General features: G+C 34.0%; 1 protein-coding gene across 3 annotated transcripts in view; it reads right to left on the minus strand.

The window, feature by feature from the left end:
* The window catches only part of Sms (spermine synthase), a 250,094-nt gene that overhangs the window by 79,792 nt on the left and 151,330 nt on the right, over positions 1–18,972 (minus strand). For all 3 annotated transcript variants that reach the window (XM_090403753.1, XM_090403752.1, XM_090403751.1), the window contains exon 7: positions 13,134–13,290. In XM_090403753.1, the coding sequence (XP_090259879.1) occupies positions 13,134–13,290 (157 nt within the window). The remainder of the gene's footprint in view (positions 1–13,133; positions 13,291–18,972) is intronic.

Below are 18,972 nucleotides of genomic sequence, written 5' to 3' on the forward strand. Positions count from 1 at the left end.
AGCAATAAATACAAAATGTTATATTCAGGCAATGACAATCATGTAAAAGAAGGTCCAGCTATAGTATTGAACACAAAATACAAGGCTAATCTTGAATGGCAAGCAATATCAATATCAAGTAGCGTGATATGGACAAATATCAGAATGGGGAATTGGACAATGAGACTTATTTGTGCCTATGATCCCACAGAAGGTTCTGCTAAGGTAGAAGTGGAGGAATTTTTTGAAGCTTTAGAGAAAGCAACGGACACAATGAAAAAGGAAAAGTTGGTCCTTGTTGGGGGGTCTAAATAGCAAAGTAGGAAATGATTATCAGAACATACAAAAATATTTTGGGAAAATTTGCAGAAAAGAGCAAAGCTAATAATAATGGCAAATACCTGTTGGATTTCTACTCACGACATGGACTGGTTATTACTAACACCATGTTCCAACATAAAAATCTGTACAAATTTACATGGAGAGAAGAGGCAAGGAATAAGAAAAGTCTCATTGACTCATGTTATTACTGATAGTAATTTTTCCCACTGGCGCAGGACACTAGAGTGTACAGAGTGTTTGAAATTGGAAGTGATCACCATTTAGTCTTGAGCAGGATAAAATTGAATTTCATACCAAAAACGAGAACATGTAAGAAAGTTTTAAAGTGAATAAAAGTTGAGCAGCTCTCAGATGTAAACTATAGACTAAAATACACAAACATTATAAAAGAAAAATTAAAGAGTTTGAGAAGAGAAACCAAACCTTGGACAGCCAGTAGCAAATCCTGAAGAAAACATTGACTGATTCAGACAGAGAAGCATGTGGTGAGGTTGTAGATAGAAAAATCAGAATCCCATGGTGGATACAGGAAGTTAAAGAGGCAGTGAAGGAAAAGAAGAAGAAAGTATATCAAAAGTTCCTGGCAATTAAGCCAGCTTGTGCTCTTAGAGAATACAGAGACAAATGTAAGAAAGCTAAACACTGTAAAACTAAATAAACAAAAGTCATGGGAAGACTTTGGTAAGAACATAGAAAATAAATATCAAGAAGGTGGCAAAATATTCTGGAGGCTGCTGAAAAAGCTCAGGAATGGAGGAAAGAGTGGGAAAAGGAATTAGAGATGATAAAGGTGACATGAAAACTGGAGAAAAAGATATCCTCGATGTATGGAGTAATTACTTGGAAAAATTGTGAAATGAAACAAGCAGTGATGACAGCATGCAGTAGTAAAAAACACCCAACAAACATGCAATCAGGAATACATATCTATACTTGAAGTAGAAAAAGCCATCAAAAGCTTGAAATGTGGAAAGGCAGTGGGAGTAGATATTTGACCAGAAATGCTCAAGTATGGAACTATAAAAGTCTTACAGTGGCTATACTGCATAGTTCAGAGAGAGAGAGAGATGAATTCCAGATGATTGGAGTAGAGCTCTCATAGTACCCATATATAAAAAGAGATAGAAAACACATAATCATAATACTAATTACAGGTATAGACCATATTGGTTTGTTCCGGTCTCATTATCCATCCAATATCCTTTTTTGAGGTCTACTCTGCCTTCTCTTTCCAACTGGCTTATATTGGGAAAGAAAACTGAATGTGAGAATTACAGAGGTGTTTATTTACTGAGTGTTCCTGGTAAGATTTATTCAAGAAATCTTACCAGGAACTTGAGAAACGGTTGAAAAGGATTGTGGAAGAGAAGCTTGGTGAAGAACAAGCTGGATTCAGGCCAAATTGAGGCTGTCAGGATCAGATCTTCACTTTATGACAAATAGTTGAGAAAACGTGAGAATATAACAAAGATCTGTATTTAAGTTTGTAGATCTGGAAAAGGTGTATGACAAGGTAACAAGAGAGAAGCTGTTCAAAGCTACGGTTGTATGATGTCAGTGGAGCATTATATCAAGCAATACTTAGTTTTTATTTGAGTTGTAAGTCAGCAGTTAGAATTGAAGGAAGTACAGGAAGATGGTTTCATGTTAAATCTGGTGTCAGACAAGGATGTACATTATTCCCTCTATTATTCATTATCTATATGGATCACGTTATGAAGGAAAGTGGTATTCAACCTGATATCAAAATTGGAGATGTTAATCTCAGCTATTTGTTTTATGCGGATGATGTTATACTTCTAAAGAAATCCGCTACAAGTCTGCAAGATTCCCTGACTAAATTGAATAACTGTTGAATAGATATGGTATGATGATGATCAGTAGTAACAAGACAAAAATAATGAAAATAGGCAGAAGCATTGTAAATATCAACTGCATTGTGAATGGAGAACCTATAGAACAAGTAAAACATTTAGCTACTTAGGAACGATTTTTAGTGAAGATGGTAAATTAAATATGGAAATAGGCAACAGAATCAACAGTATGGTAGGAAGTCAAATGAATAAATTTATATGGAATAAGAGAGAAATTAGACAAAACACTAAATTAGCTATATACAAGACAGTGTTCAAACCAATTTTGACTTATGGATCTGAGAGCTGGGTCAGAAGTAAAATGCTTGCTCAAAGACTAGAGACCACAGATATGAGAGAAACCTAAGAAAGATTAGAGGGGTGAACAAATGGCATCAGTGGCAATGTCACATTAAAAATGAGGATATTAGGAAAGAACTTAATATTGTTAGTATCCAGGAATGTGTTAGCAGAGCTAATCTCAGGTTGTGTGGTCACTTAAACAGAATGGGAGAGGGAAGATTAGCAAAAGAAGTGTTCTCTGCCAGGTTGGCAGGAAAAAGACCAAGAGGAAGACCAAGATATAGGTGGATTGATACAGTAAAAAGTGCCTCAGAAGATAAAAATATAAGATCTGATAATGTTGAAGTCTTGACAGGTAACAGATTGATTTGGAGGAAAATTGTAGATAGGAAGTTAGTAATGATGTAAGTTTTTCATGCAGTTCTTTCATATCCTGACACTCCTTGAGAGTACCTATCAGGAATTTGATGATAATGATGATGAAGTATGTAATCAATTGGGTTCTTGGTTCTTCCACCTGAGAAGATCCAGCTCCATTTTTATATACCTTTTATGTGACAAAAGGTTATTGTTAGGTTATTGTTAGGTCATTCTGATTCCATCAGTTTCATACTCTTCATTTGTTTTTCCTAGTTCAAAAAGAACAATAAAGAGGAGGAAATTTATTCCTATATCTGTTCTAATTTTTGAATTATATTCCACATGTGTACTATTCATAGATCTAGTTATTTATTTGGTCATAAAATAGACCATTTCCTGATCATTATATGAGGTTGTTATCATACATATTTATACTATAGATATGTTTACTGCTTTATCCTTTAATCTTACTACAGCAAGTCTGCTATTCAAAGATTTAAAGCCTATAACAGAGTGCCTGATATTCTTTTTAAATCAGGAAGCAAACCCTTTCAAGGTGTTACCTAAGTAAAGAAAGAGATTTCTTTTATCTGTTTAGTACCCCAGATTCTGACTATATTGTTTCACATATACTAATGATGGACCATTCATATCATGAAAGTTCCTGTTATAATATCTTGAGTTGATTTTGATACAATGATCTAACATATTTAACACACACACACACACACAGTAGACTCAGACATGAACGGACATGCCTTGATTTTGTGCAGTATCGAACAAGAAAACTGGATGTATCTAGTACTGACTTAAAGCTTGCATGGTGCTCTTTCTTACAATGAGTAATTTACTCCATAGTTTCATAGTTCTACATGGTATGAGTGAATTTTATTCTATTTTTATGGACTGAATACTGCTGGTCAGACTGCATCTATTGTTCAGCTAGACAACATCCAGCTCATAATAGGATTAACTTCTATAGCAAGAGCTAGCACCCACCTCACCACTGCTGCCACTGGGAGGTACAAAGGTTACAAGAAACAATCCTCTGAAATCTAATTCCATGGAAGTGTCACTTCTAGAAACAAGCAGTAAAATTGTAAGTAAATTTTCTTAAACTTTGTATCATAGAAAACTTAGCAGTTCAATAGGAAGTTATAATACTACAACTTTGAGTAATATTAAGATGGAAGCACGGGATGAATTAGAGGTTTTTTCCGAAAAAGTCCTCGATTTGGTGTGTAACATTGCCAAAGTAAGCAGTAATCTAAGAAATGGTTTAAAAAAGAACATATTAATTGCAGTGAGCGAACTAATGAAGATATTCAATAAAATGAAAAAGAAATAAAGTATCAATAGAACTACAGACTACTACAAACAGCTAGGAACAGGCTAACTTAGCTCAGCCTACTCGCAAGTTATTAAAAACAATGCTAAAAACAAAGACAAATCTGAAAAAAAATCCTTGCTTAATAGTGAAACCGATACCACTACTAAATAGCAAATAAACCAAAAATATCATAAAAGAAAAAATAGACCCAAGAAAAATCAAAATCTGAATCACCAAAATGAAAAGTATTAATAATGGAGGAGTCTTAATTGAATCCAAAGAAAAGACAAACATAGACTTGCTACATAACGCAATCTCTAAGGAATGCAAAGACACGTTATTAGCAAATCTCAGCAAGCAACATCTTTCAAGGTGAGAAGAAGAGGAAAGCTGTTCTGTTCATTGCATATTAAGTTTCATTATCAGTAACAAAAATTTAAATGGAATACACAACACAAACAACCACATTAACATCAAGTACTTCACTAGTAAAAACAATCTAGAGATATTTGTAAAAGCATTAAAAATAGAATTTTCATGCCTAATCTCAGAACATTACATTAATGGGATCAGTGAATAAGAGCTCAGCTTAGACAAGAACCTAGCCATCTGAGCATCAGTACAAGCCGATATAGACTTCCTTGCTTCTGAGCTTTCATCAGGTCTGAAAAAATCCAGCGACCAAACACTCAGAACAACCAAGAAGCCAAACATTGACGGAAGAAAATTAGTAACTTGGTGGAATGATGAGCTAACAGTCCTAAGAAAGCATGTTAATGCACTCTGATGACTATATCAAAGAACATACAATAACCAAGATTTAAGAAAGAGTAGAAGACAGAACTACTATAAAGCCAAATACAGCTATCAGTCCAAAATTACAAATGTGAAAACAGAACCATGGAAAAAATTCTGTACTGTTTCAACCGTATCGAATCCTTGGAATATCTTATTCTTGCTTATCCTTGATAAGCAAGAATAATAAGACAACACCTATATTATCAACTATTAAGAAAGACAGCACCTACACTAAAAACTTAGGAGAAACTGCAGCTTTTATGATAAACAAGTTTATTCCTGATGACGATGAATCAACAGATAAAGAAATCCACAAAACTTACAGACAAAGAATGAAAACAGACATAGATACTCCTAACAATGACTTATTTACAAGTAATGAAATCAAATCAGTATTAAGTTCAATGGATCCAAGAAAAACTCCTGGAGAGGACAGAATAACCAGCGATATACTCCTAAGAGTGTCGAATTTCCCGAATTCATAATAACAGTTAACAATGAATGCCTAAAAAGAGAGGGCGATTTCCTTTAGTATGGAAACGCTCTAAAATTATACCCATACTAACTAATCAAACCAGGAAAAGAAACACCCAATGAGATTAGGAAATACAGGCCAATCAGTCTTGTAAACGTTGCTGGGTAACGTGCTAGAAAAACTTCTGATAAACCGAATAATGCACTATGTCTAATAAAGAAACCCATTGCAGCAATCAATATGCATTTAGATCACAAACAAGCACATTAGACACAATTATGGAGGTTAAAGAGTTCACATAGTTCACATAAGAAAGTCTACAGCAAAAAAAGATGTACTACTGATCTCACTTGCTGTACAAGGAGCCTTGCATGGTGACCAGCCTAATCAATCGATTAAGAGATTTAACTATGTCTAATCAAGAAACCTATTGCAGCAATCAATATGCATTTAGATCTCAATCAAGCACAGTAGACACAATTATGGAGGTTAAAGAGTTCACATAAGAAAGTCTACAGCAAAAAAAGATGTACTACAGATCTCACTTGATGTACAAGGAGCCTTCGATGCTGCATGGTGACCAGCCTAATCAATCGATTAAGAGATTTAAAGTGTCTTAAAAACTTATTCTATCTTACAAAAAATTATATTACAGACAGAAAAGCAACCATGATATTAAAAATCACAGCTGTAATGAAAGAAGTCAAATGAGGCTGCCTGCAAGGCTCCTACTGTGGACCAGGCTTCTGGAACATCCAGTACGACTCGCTATTAAGACTTCCTTTCACTATTGAAACAAAAGTCACAGCTTTTGCCGATGATGCGATGGCTTACATTTTGAAGTAATGGCCAATGAGGAACTCTTTAAAATCGCAGAGCGGGCATGTGAGAAGAAAGTTACCTTCAATTGCACCAAGTCTAAAGTGCTCCACATCTCATGTAAAAAATCAAAACAACCTGTAATGGTCTTCCTAAACAGGGAAGTTCTCGAGATAGCCAGTGAGCTAAAATACCTAGGAGTAACAATAGATGAAAAATTTACTTTCAACAAGCACATCTCATATGTTGCTGAAAAAGGCTTATAAATTGTAAACCTTGTAGCCAAGACAGCAAGGATTAAGTGGGGATTAGGCCAATCAGCGCTGAAAAAAATATGTACCGAAGCTATACTGCCATTGATATCTTATGTTTGCACCTGCCTGGAAACATACACTAAAATCAAAGAAAAAACAGACAAAACGCCTTATAGCCATACATATAATTAAAGGATACAGGACAATATCTTTTGAGGCAGCTTGCGTTACTGCAGCTCTAACACCGATCTGTTTGAAGAAAATACAAAATTCTCTCTTATGTATGAAGTCGCTTCTGGAAGATATAATGAAAATTACAACACTGATCCAAATTGCTACGAGCGTCCGCTTCACTACAGTAGGTGGCCTCACCCAGCAAAGAGAACACATATAAAGGAGAAGGAAAGCTGTGAAAGTGACAAATTCCATATATACACTGATGGAAGCAAAACTGGAAGGAACGTCGGTTGTTCTTTCATTGGATATAACAGGCAGTCCATTATACAAGAATGCTGCTCTAGACTGCATCCTCTCTGTTCCGACAACCAAGCAGAACAACTTGCTACTATAGTTCATCCACTTACATATCTCTGGGAATTAGAATTCAACACCTCTCATGAAAAGACAGCAACAATTTACAGTGATAGTAGAAGCACTATAGATGGCATAAAAAACCAGAACAACCATACAGCATTTATAGAACAGACAAGAAATCTGGTTTGAAATCTCACTTTGGAATCTTGGGATGGGAAATCAAGTTCTGTTGGGTGAACACACATACTGGAGTAGCAGGAAATGAGAGAGTGGATCAGCAGGCTCAAGAAAGCAGCTAGAAACAAGTTACCAAAAGTACTCGAAATCTGCTATAAAAACACTTGCAGAAGAAAGAAGCCTAGACTTGTGGGAAGTAAAATGGAAAACATAAAAAAAAAAAAAAAAATGGAACAAGAAAAGAATTCTTGCCAAACATCAGAAGCAGATTCTGGCTGTAAAAACACATGCATGATGGTGATTCCATATCCTGGAATCACCATCATGAATTTGTAGTCCACATCTTCAACAGACTGGTGACCACATACTTTATAACTGTCAGCTAGTGGACTCCATCCGGATGTCCCTAATACAACACATCATCACTTCTGGAAACAAGTGGCCAGTATCAAAACAGAGACTTATCGAAAAGTGTTACTCAGAATTAAATTTGCCAATAAGATCAACTTCCAGTTGTAATTTAACATAAATTACTGATATTGTATGAATTATACAATATATGTATATATATAATAAATATATGTATATAAAAATATAAATATGATTATAAAGGTCAGAACATGTACATATAGATGCAAAAATACAAATGTAAACATGAATATCGATACAAAATTGGAAAATAAATGTTAATCGGTACTTCAAAGCTACATGTAATATATGCATTGTGTGCAATGGAGCATACAATAAATTACCTCCTGGTAGGGTTACTATTGGGAGGAGGGGAAAAAAATGCTCCTGACATGGGCCGCTTGCAAGACTTGGAGGGATAGCTGTCTTGACTGCTTTGCTAATTCTGAAAATGACTCTTACCTCATTGACTTATTATTCTTGAATCTTGATTTCCTGCAATCCAACTACCAAAACAGTGAAGTCATTTTCCTTGCCGATTTTAATTTCACAACTGCAATGGCTTCCTTTGCGGCTGAGGGGTTGCAGTTCCTGAAATGGCTTCATTTTCCAAGTCTGGTGATCAAGCTGGAAGTGAAGCTGAAGTATTTACTGTAAGTAACAAACTAAAATAACTGTTCATCTGCCGATCTAAATATTAGACAACTCACTCACTCAGTTCATCAATCTTTCATTTAACCAGCTTTCCTTCCCAACACACTATTCAGGTCACCTCTCTGATAGGTAACTTGGACCATAATCTCATACAAAATTCTAGTGGAATAGCCTTCCATCAGCTTCTGAAACTCATGCCCTTTAGCATTACACATTACAACAGGTGTTAAGTAAAGTAAACAAAATGCAAAACATTAGTTATGGAACAATAAATGTCAGTATTTAAAAACAAGGAGTACAATTTATAGAAATGGGCTTAAAAGGGGTACACAAGTCGAAAAAGGTTGGGAACCACTGACCTAGAGAATCGCCAGCCAATTTGCAACCACTAGTATACAGATTCTACCATTCAAGATCAACAACAGTTCTTGCCTACATCAACCTTCTGGACACATGACATGAAAAAGTGTGGACAAACCTGTTGTATTGTAGTTGACATTCCAAAGCATCTGATAGAGTCTGGCATAGAGGACTTCTCAGCAAATTGCCCCTCTTATAGCCAAACCTCGTCCCTTTGTAATTAGGGTGCCCATTTTCTTTTGGGCCATCCACCACATGCAATGTTAGATGATGTTCACACTTTCTTCAGATTTCTCTACTAATGCAGGTGTTTCTTATAGCTCTCTTATATCACCCAGTCTTCCTCACATACATATGCAACTTCTCTTACTTACCTTAAATTCCATCTACAGTTTTGCTAATGACACTCTCTAGTCCTCTTATTCATATGACAAATCCTGCAGTATTAAATATCCCAAGCTTCAAAATTTCCCAAAACCAGTGCCATAAACACTGTTCTTCATGACAGCTTCAATGCAGTGATAACAACCTATTTTGTCATTTTTCTTGCAAAAAAAAGCACCTCAATGCTTTTCTCCTTACTTATAGCAAGGGGAAATTCTCAACAGTTAAAACTAGAGATCTCTTTGGTTAACATATCTAGCCTTTCCTTGCACAAATACAAATTTCTAAAGTATACTTGTCCTCCAAAAAATGACATCTTTTCTCTCTCAAGACATTACTTTTCACTTGTTCAGCTACTAACTCTGTACAAATCCCAAACTCCACTCAACGTTAGAATGCTGCTCTCACATTTGGGCTGGTATACCAAAATCCTTACTAAAATCTCTTGATATCCAACGAAAGAGGGAAATTTGGCTAAATGATGATGATCTCCTCTCTCATACATCTACAGCCATTGTCTAATTCTTTTGTCATTTCTATAAATACTTATGTGGACTCTGGTTCAGCAGAACCTGCATTCAGATTAGCATTAGCAGCAATTGTTCAACATTCAAAGTTCAATTACTAACCCACCAAACCTGATATTCCCATTTACTTTTGATTCCATCTGCCATTGTTCTCTGGAACTTTTCCCCAAGAAGTAATCTCTAAAGACTACAAATTTGAACCACATCTTATAAAAACATCGACAAATTCCTTCTCTCTTAACCTTTGCCGTTACATGGACTTTTGACCACATCTAGCATTCATTTGCTATAGATTCAGCATCTTTCATGCATAGTAATGATAAACACTGAAAAAAAAAAAGTTATTTTATCACCAAAATATATCGGTCTATATTAATAAAATAACTTTTCATTAGCAATTAAAGTCACCTTATCATCAAAATATGGCAATAAAATAATTTTCTTAGTAACTTTTTTTTTATGTGACTTCCACTGATGAAAAGTTGAGAACCTATACATTAGCACCAAGAGCGGGGTTAAGACATTATTATTTTTTTAAATTCTTTACATAATTCAGAAACTCTGCTTATAGACCAGATATGTAACTTTTTCAAGCTACTTCAGGTCTCTAAGTGGTGTGATGGTCCCACACTGGGAGATGAAATTCTTCTCCGTTCTAAAGACATTCATGAATATACATACCCATGCAAATCCATAGTGCACTTATTCCTCAACCAACAGGTTGAGGAATAAGTACACTAACTCTTTGGTCAAATAGGCTGGCAAATCATGATCTAAAAATATAATCTTTTGCTATATTTCATTCATGTATCAAACAGATTTGCTGATATGAACTGTTAATTGTCACAAAATTCTTAATTGTGTGTGTGTAAAATTTGTTTATATATAAAGAAGTGCTGATGTAGCCTCGTGGTAGCTTGCAACAATAAAAAATTGGCAGAAGAAGGACCAGTATAGATATGATTCTATGTGATGACTTAGGAACTTTTTCACATACCCCCCCCCCTTTTTTTTTTATCTAGTTCTCAAGTTAGTTGATCTTTGGCAAATACATGTGGGGTTTAAATTCTTAATTCAATTTTTAAAATTTAAATTTTTAATTTGCAGGATTAAAATTATTAAAAGTTTAATCCTACAACTCAAGAAAAATTGACTGCACAACTCATACACTATTTCACACAATAATATTGGTTTGAGTTATTAGGAATACAAGAGCTGCAATAGTCTGCCATACTCCTGTCACTAAGTCTACAAATAATTGAGTGAAATGAACTCAAATGCCAATGAGAATGAGAGTGAGGAGACTGGCCACCTAGCTACTGCCAAACATTATGGGTAAAAGAAAATACCTGTCTACTTCCTTTTAAGAAGTGAAAAAGGAATCAGAGGATATATTTTATATATAAAGATTATGCTCTCTTGCTTGTTGCTGTTTTACCATGATACTGCATAGCTATATTGCCTGTTGCAGGAAGAGCATTAATCAGGTTGCCTGAAATCATAAAAACTCACAAACCTTGCCCAAAGAGCTGAAATAAAGAAGAGCTAAGCTTGAAAATAAAGGCTCACATGATTATATATAGTTATCATTATTAAATGCTGTTATGAAATGCGTTCAAGGTTAGTTTTATATCTATATAGTAATGAAAAAAACAAAGCATCCAGAGGACAAACAATTAAGTCACATGGTAAGTAATTACCATTGGGATTTGGGATTTCTGGAAAAGGTTAATTTCCAGAAATCCCATATCAAAACCATTTTGGTAAGATTAGTGATTTCAATCTTACCAATTGTGTACTGTGTCTTTTGGTCTTGGAGTCATACTAGAAACACTAACTCTCATCCCAAATAATAATGATGTTTAGGAAATCAGATTCATGATCAGCTGTTTGAACAAACCATTTTACAAGCATCGGATTATCTGAGTTTTTCTTTTTCCCAAATCCATGGTAAACATTAACCTTATCGATTCCATATTCACATTTAATCTACTGGCATTTTCAGTGTTAATTGGTGGTCACTTGCTAGTAAGCTGCAAACTTTGTTTCAATATGGAGCTGCAGGTTATTTTCAGTTATCTGCTTCAAGTCATCTATTACATCCTTTCTACTCTCTTTAAAGCAAAAATTTGTGCTCCGTTGAAATTCATACCCAGGATAGAGCTTCATCCCTGTAAGCAGTTCATAATTTCATGTGTTACAGCGAGACTTTTCCAGAGCTTAAATTAATTCTCGTAGACAGGCTTATACGTTGGTTATGCATTTCTAAATCACTTAGGGAATTGAACAACGCAGCTCCGAACATAAATTAAATTATACTTTAATAAATATTTCCGATATTTCAGCAACGTCACGTTGCCATTTTCAAAAGGAACTTACAAAAAGGCACGTGCACGCAGGCACTACAACACAGTAACTGAGAATGAAGATATGAAGCTATTGTTCTCCTAGAAGTCCTGATGGTGCCCTCTAACGGGCTAAGTAGGTGTTCTTGGCAGTTGGGTTGAAGGTCTGCTGATGTATGCCTCCCAAATTTGGGGCAGTCGCATACAACCAAATTTGTTGAGGTTTGGAGAGTTTCTTAGGGCTGAGGCTGATTCCATAAATAGTCTTTCGAATTTGTATTTGCTACGGTGTATTACTGTAGCTTTCTTCCACCGTATTCTGTGGCGTGTATCCAGAGCATGGTCTGCAAGACCAGAATGGCTGTACTTGTAAAAAAGGATATAGTCCTTGTGTTCAGAAATTCTGATATTCGCTGTCCTGCCTGTTTGGCCAAAGTACGACAGTTTCTTTGATTTGAGAACGATAGCTTCATATCTTCATTCTCATTTACTGTGTTGTAGTGCCTGCATGCATGTGCCTTTTTGTAAGTTCCTTTTGAAAATGGCAACGTGAAGTTGCCGAAGTATCGGAAATATTTATTAAAGTATAATTTAATTTATATTCGGATCTACGTTGTTCAATTCCCTAAGTGATTTAGAAAAGCTTAAATTAACTTATACTGATCTAATTTCTATTCTTTGGTTCTTGATGGTGGTGATGTTAGGCGCAATGCACGACAAATGGAACTTAAATCCAACTGGCTTGGATTGGCAGAACTGTCAAGATCATACTTCTACGTTTTTTTAACACCCTCTCCTGGAGCAATAGTTTCCATCACCCACATACACACACATATTTTATTTGCTTTCTTCTTATACACATTCTGGAAAAAAAGTAATAATTTTTGCTGTACTAGTAAGAAGAAAACAAATCACTTCCTTTGGTTCAACGAACTTTGGTATACCGAATATAAGTACTGTTCTCTGTGCTATAGTAAGTATTTTAGAAGTTCAATCTGCACTAGCGGGAAAACAATTCATTTCATCTCCTCAGATACATTAGGCTCAACGACCTGTCACACCAAAATCAATTTACAAATTTAAAGTTAGTTCTGTGTCATCTAGCAATCTAAAAATCAAAACAAAGGAGTGAGGAAAGAAATTAAAAAAATATATAATTCTACACTTACTAGGATAAGCATAACAGTTTCCATATAATACTAGTTATAAAATATAAAAAAGTCAAAAGGATATATCAACCATTGTGATAAATTTTGGCTCTTCCTTAAGCAATTCATGTAGAAGTCCTCCATCACCTCCTCCCAAAATTAAAATTTCTTTGTCTTTATAATTAAGCTTTCCTTTTTTCATAAGGCCATGTGTGTAACTCAAATCAGCTTCAGCTAGATCTTTTTAGAGTAAACAAACTTCAAATTTAAAAAAAAATACCAGTACAATTAAAAAAAAAATAAGTATATATACATGTATAAACTATTCAAAACATTATGGAGATTTGTGTAAAAGTTGTCTATACAGAGAGAAATATAGAAACTTAAAGATTAAAATTATCAATCATTAAATCTTATCCTTACCTAAAAAAAGTTACATGCTGATAACACAAAGGAGCTGAAAATATGCAAGTGATCAAATGATTTTATAACATGAAAATTCAATACCTTCTTGGGTAATTATGATGATGTATGCAGAGCTTATGCTTTAACAGGTAACATATCTCTATTGAGAAGTAGGAAGATGTAAGTAGTGGAAAGCTGGAAACCTGATATGAAGCAAAGCATAGATTATACAATGAAAGCACAAAAGCCCATGTAACCTTATAGTCTCTCAGCAAAAATGTTTCCAGGATTTTTACAACAAGCATAGTATATGTGACTTTATGTGTATCCCATTCAAACTCATCATGGAGGGCCCACTCCAACAATTATTTGTACAATGCCTATCATACTTCTCCTTAAGCTTACGCACCAACAAAATGCCCATGACCACCTCTGGCAATCCATTCTGCCCATTTATCACTCATCAAGGAAAAAATCTAGTCCTTATGCTCTTGTTAACCACAATCTTACACAATTTTCAGGTGTGACTTGTTCTCTTCCACCCAGTCACATACTGACATATTTTTTTCAAGATAGTTATACTGCTGAGACAAGCAATCCAGTTAGTAGAATTGTCATTTTTTTACACTTTCTTGTAACATAGGGTTTGATATCCAACCTCATGGCAGTATTTCCTAATAAGATTCCTTAATATAACACATTGAATTCATCTACCTCTATTCTCATATTGATCTCACTTAAAAACATTCATAACTCATTTGCTGTAGTTGGATATGAACCTACAACTTGTCGAATGGAAATGTTAGGCACTTGATCTATCAGGTCAGTTATTATTAATTTTATTATTTAATTATTTATTTATTTTATTTTTCGAGGATAGCAAACAGAACATGAAACCGATAATAAAAAAAGCAAAGGTGGTATAGATTTTACTAGGTTTGGAGTTAGACAGAAAATATCTGATTTAAGATTGGAGACAACAAAGGAAAGTTCTATGAAAAATGAATGAATGGATGACATCGACGGTAGAACCATACTAAAAATGAATTAAATTAAAAGGAAAACTGGACATTGATATTAAGAAAGTGTGAGCAGGGCTAATCTAAGATGGTATGATTATAGACAGAATAGAAGATAAAAGATACCAGAGGAAGATCAAAATCTAGATACAGTGCCTCAGAAGACGGAAATGTAAGAGATGATTATGCTGTCAATCTGACAAGTAACTAGTAACTGTCAGATACCTAACAAGCCCTTAACTGTCATGACAGTATCTTATATATTCCTTGAAGATGCACAACAGAAAATAATATTTATGCTAGGCTGCAGAGGATTTATATCCTAATTTATAGTGATAAAATCTGCTGAAAATTTATCATTGCACTGATTTGCTTTGGATAATGAACATTTAGATTAAGACATTAAATACTGATCAGGTAATACTCAAAAATTTTGGAAATATCAATTTCAAATTTGAATACACATTTGAAATTCAAGTATAGGTTATAAAAATTATAAGTTATAATTAACTACACTTGTAGTTAATTAACTATAATTAACTACAAGTGCAAAAATTAATTTTGTCATTATTTCTATTATAATATGTCCTTAATTTCAATCAATCTGTTACAAGAATGTCAATGCGATCCATACATTTTTATTACAAACATCTAAAGCATGTTAAAATCCTTCATCCAAGGCACTGCCATGGGTAGCCCTCTGTCCCCACCTCTGGCAAACTTTTTTTTGAATCATCTGGAAGATACCTTGTTCTCATTCGTTCATCCTCAATCCTCTCATTGGTTTCATTATGTCGATGATGTTTTTGCTGTTTTTCTCATACCACTTTCCTACAACAGATCAATAGCCTTAATCCATCTTCACAGTCTTCACCCATGCATTCAATTCACCATGGAAAAAGAAAATGCTAGTAATTTACTATTCTTGGATATCCTTCTCACTCACACAGCCTCCAGTAATTTGTCAACCAGTATCTATTGGAAATGTACCTTTACTAGCAGATACAGTCATCAAAAGTCTGCTCATCACACTTCTCAAAAATTTGGTGTCATCAAGTCTTAATTAATAGAGCACATAACGTATGCTCCTCTCCCTCAAGCTTACAACAAGAACTTCTCACTATCAAAACTTGAATGGAATATTTTCCTATCAACAAAATTTCTCATTTGTTACCATCTGCAAAAGACAAACTGTCACCTCTATCATTAGCTGGTGTTTACCAGATACCTTGTGAACGTAATTTGAAATACTTTGGACAGATACGACATTCTATGAAAAAAAGAATTAATGAACATCGATATTATACTGAATACATGAAACCTCAAAAGTCTGGTCTGGCACAACATAGTATTGACACTAAACATAGCATCCAGTGGAGCGAAGCTTGTCTTCTCCATAGAAGCAGGTTTAAATATGAATGCCTTTTCAAAGAAAGTTGCAAAACCCTTTTACAGTGTGTAGAAAAACCAGAATCAGAATGATTGTCTCCCTCTCCCAAAAGTTTGGGAGAGTCTCATTTTAAGTAAACATCATAAACAGTTTTAATACTATTTATTAATATTATTTATTAATCATAAAATTTATTAATAATGAAGAATCAGAATGGTGAAACAAGCTGTTTCACCATTCTGATTCTTCTTGATCTTTCATTGCCTCAATCCATGTAATTTGCATTTTTTGATGCGAGCACATTTCTTAAAAACTATATACCTTTACCTTTACTGTATACCTTACTAATCACCTTTATATTGATGATTAATGAATGTATCATGCAGAAATAAAAATGTATAAACAACAAATTATACAAAAACCATAGCAATTAACTTTAATGAAATGAAAGTACAAATATTTGATACTGAAAATAGCATTACATCATCAGTGTGTAGAAACAAGGAAATCAAAGAAACGGGAATACAAGATATATACAACAATCAGATTACCAATAAAAATGATTGCCACATGCTAGAAATTAATATATTAATTTATATTAATTAATATATAAATAATGCATGTATCATGCATTATTTATATATTACCAATAAAAATGGTTGCCACATGCTAGAAATTAATATATTAATTTATATATTATTATATAAATATTATTATTTATATATTACCAATAAAAATGGTTGCCACATGCTAGAAATTAATATATTAATTTATATATTAATTAATATAAATTAATATATTAATTTCTAGCATGTGGCAACCATTTTTATTGGTAATCTGATTGTTGTATGTATCTTGTATACCCATTTCTTTGATTTCCTTGTTTCTACACACTGATGATGTAATGCTATTTTCAGTATCAAATATTTGTACTTTCATTTCATTAAAGTTAATTACTATGGTTATTGATATAATTTGTTGTTTATACATTTTTATTTCTGCATGATACATGCATTAATCATCATTATAAAGGTGATTAGTAAGGTATACAGTAAAGGTAAAGGTATATAGTTTTTAAGAAATGTGCTCGCATCAAAAAATGCAAATTACATGGATTGAGGCAATGAAAGATCAAGAAGAATAAGAATGGTGAAACAGCATGTTGCTAACTTAAATGACATATGACAGTCTAAATTATAACCACAGTCCTTCATAATAGGCAAGATGACACAAAAACAACTTCACAATCATCATTAGAATCCATCAAAATGACAGATGAACAAGAGTTGTGTTCCAGCTGGCTGTCAATTGAGGAAGACTCTCAGACTATTCTTCTGCCAAACAGTTTGTGCAACTTCAAAACATACCATCTCACATGAATAGAAGTACATAGCATTTGATGTGATGTTTTGCAGATGAATAAAACCCATTTTACATAGGTGTATGATACAGACAGAACCAAGTCCATGAGTAGCAAATATTGAATGGCAGCAACATGATGGCAGAGTATGATTTCATTAGTAATTTTATTCACCAACCCTTTTCTTCCACACAATGTTTACAAGTTATGAATTCAGCAAGGTAACAGTGAATGTTGAGCACTATTGAACAAATACAAGAAAACCACAGCCACCCAAAACAATTTGTAAGGTTCAACCCATCATGTTGATTACAGAATGTAATACTGAAAATAATGATCAGGGTCTTACATGAATACAAATGCAACTAAATGGAGTTACTGGTGTAGATGCAAATTTGCAAGCCTGCAAACAGAACCCAGGTGAGAAGTGAAGTCATAAAATTAAAAGTTACTAACTTCTGATTAAGGTCATGTAGCTTTGTTTAAAAAGACTCTTCAGACTGACAGGACAACAGTTCTGAAGGTAGTTCAATGACAGGTATCCCACATAAAACTAAATGTTACAACTGAGGCAGCACAACACTCCTCTTCATCATTTGACAAACGACGGAGTGCACAATCATTCAAAGCTTCAAGTTCATTCATAAACAATGCTTTAAACTATGGTCTTCTTGTTATTCATTAGTAAGTTAAGGATAACATCATGAACTTCAAGACAATTAATACACAGTCCTGCTTTTATTTACTTCCCTTGATTTTAGATAACATCCTGATCTCCAAACACTATTAGATTTCTCTTTGTCGACTGACATGCCTCCTCTGGCCTTTCCTGACACAAGCACATCTTGGTCACAGCCCCTTCAGGTGCTAAAACACTAGGTGCACTTTCCTACTCAACATACATTTCTCATCTGTACTGCTACTACTACTAGCACTGTATAAAACCAAAACTCTGCACATTTCTGGAACAATATTCACATCATTTAGTATGGTATATGGTACATAAAAAAAACTCTCCCTAAGAATGTTTGATGTTATACAGAAAAGGTGATCTGATGATTCAGCTCTCTCTCAAAGATTCACTCCAATCATTCTTTCAAGGGCATTATGTTTCTGCCTTATACCTCTTCTATAGGTGTTTTCATGGAACAATGATCTGCTGAAAAAAATTAATTTTTTAACAAGCATATAAATCAAACTAATGCACACCACTCTTCCAATTTCTTCTAAAACTATAAGAACACAATCAGCTGTTTGTTGATAATTTAATGTCTAGCTTCATCTCATTGAATCAATTTCTCTTCCTCCAACTTTCATTCCACTGACCTCTGTTCTTTGAAGCAGTCTTCTCTCATACACTATTCTCCAAAGACTACAACCTCATGCTTTTCAAGAGCTATATTCCTTTAATCCCTACATTTCCTACTCTCTTGTTCACACATGACACGTGATATGTTATATGTTTTATAATGTTTCATGAATGGGATAAAAAAATTTTAATTATTTAACAAGCATATAAATCAAACTAATGCACACTGCTCACTGCATAATCTCATAAAGTATAGCAAGAGCAAAATCTAGCTACAGAGGATGGAAATGGCTTTTTTTTATTATATTATGTAAGTTGTAAGGCGACGGTGAGACATTTGAACACACTCATATATAATGGCACAATAATAACAAGTATAATGAGTAGTATCTGTATATGTATTTGTGGAATAAATGAACATACTTTTGGGATAAGACTC

The sequence above is a fragment of the Typopeltis vanoorti genome, chromosome 14, assembly GCF_054136105.1.
Source record: "Typopeltis vanoorti isolate ZY-2024b chromosome 14, IOZ_Tvanoo_1.0, whole genome shotgun sequence".
NCBI lineage: Eukaryota > Metazoa > Arthropoda > Arachnida > Uropygi > Thelyphonidae > Typopeltis > Typopeltis vanoorti.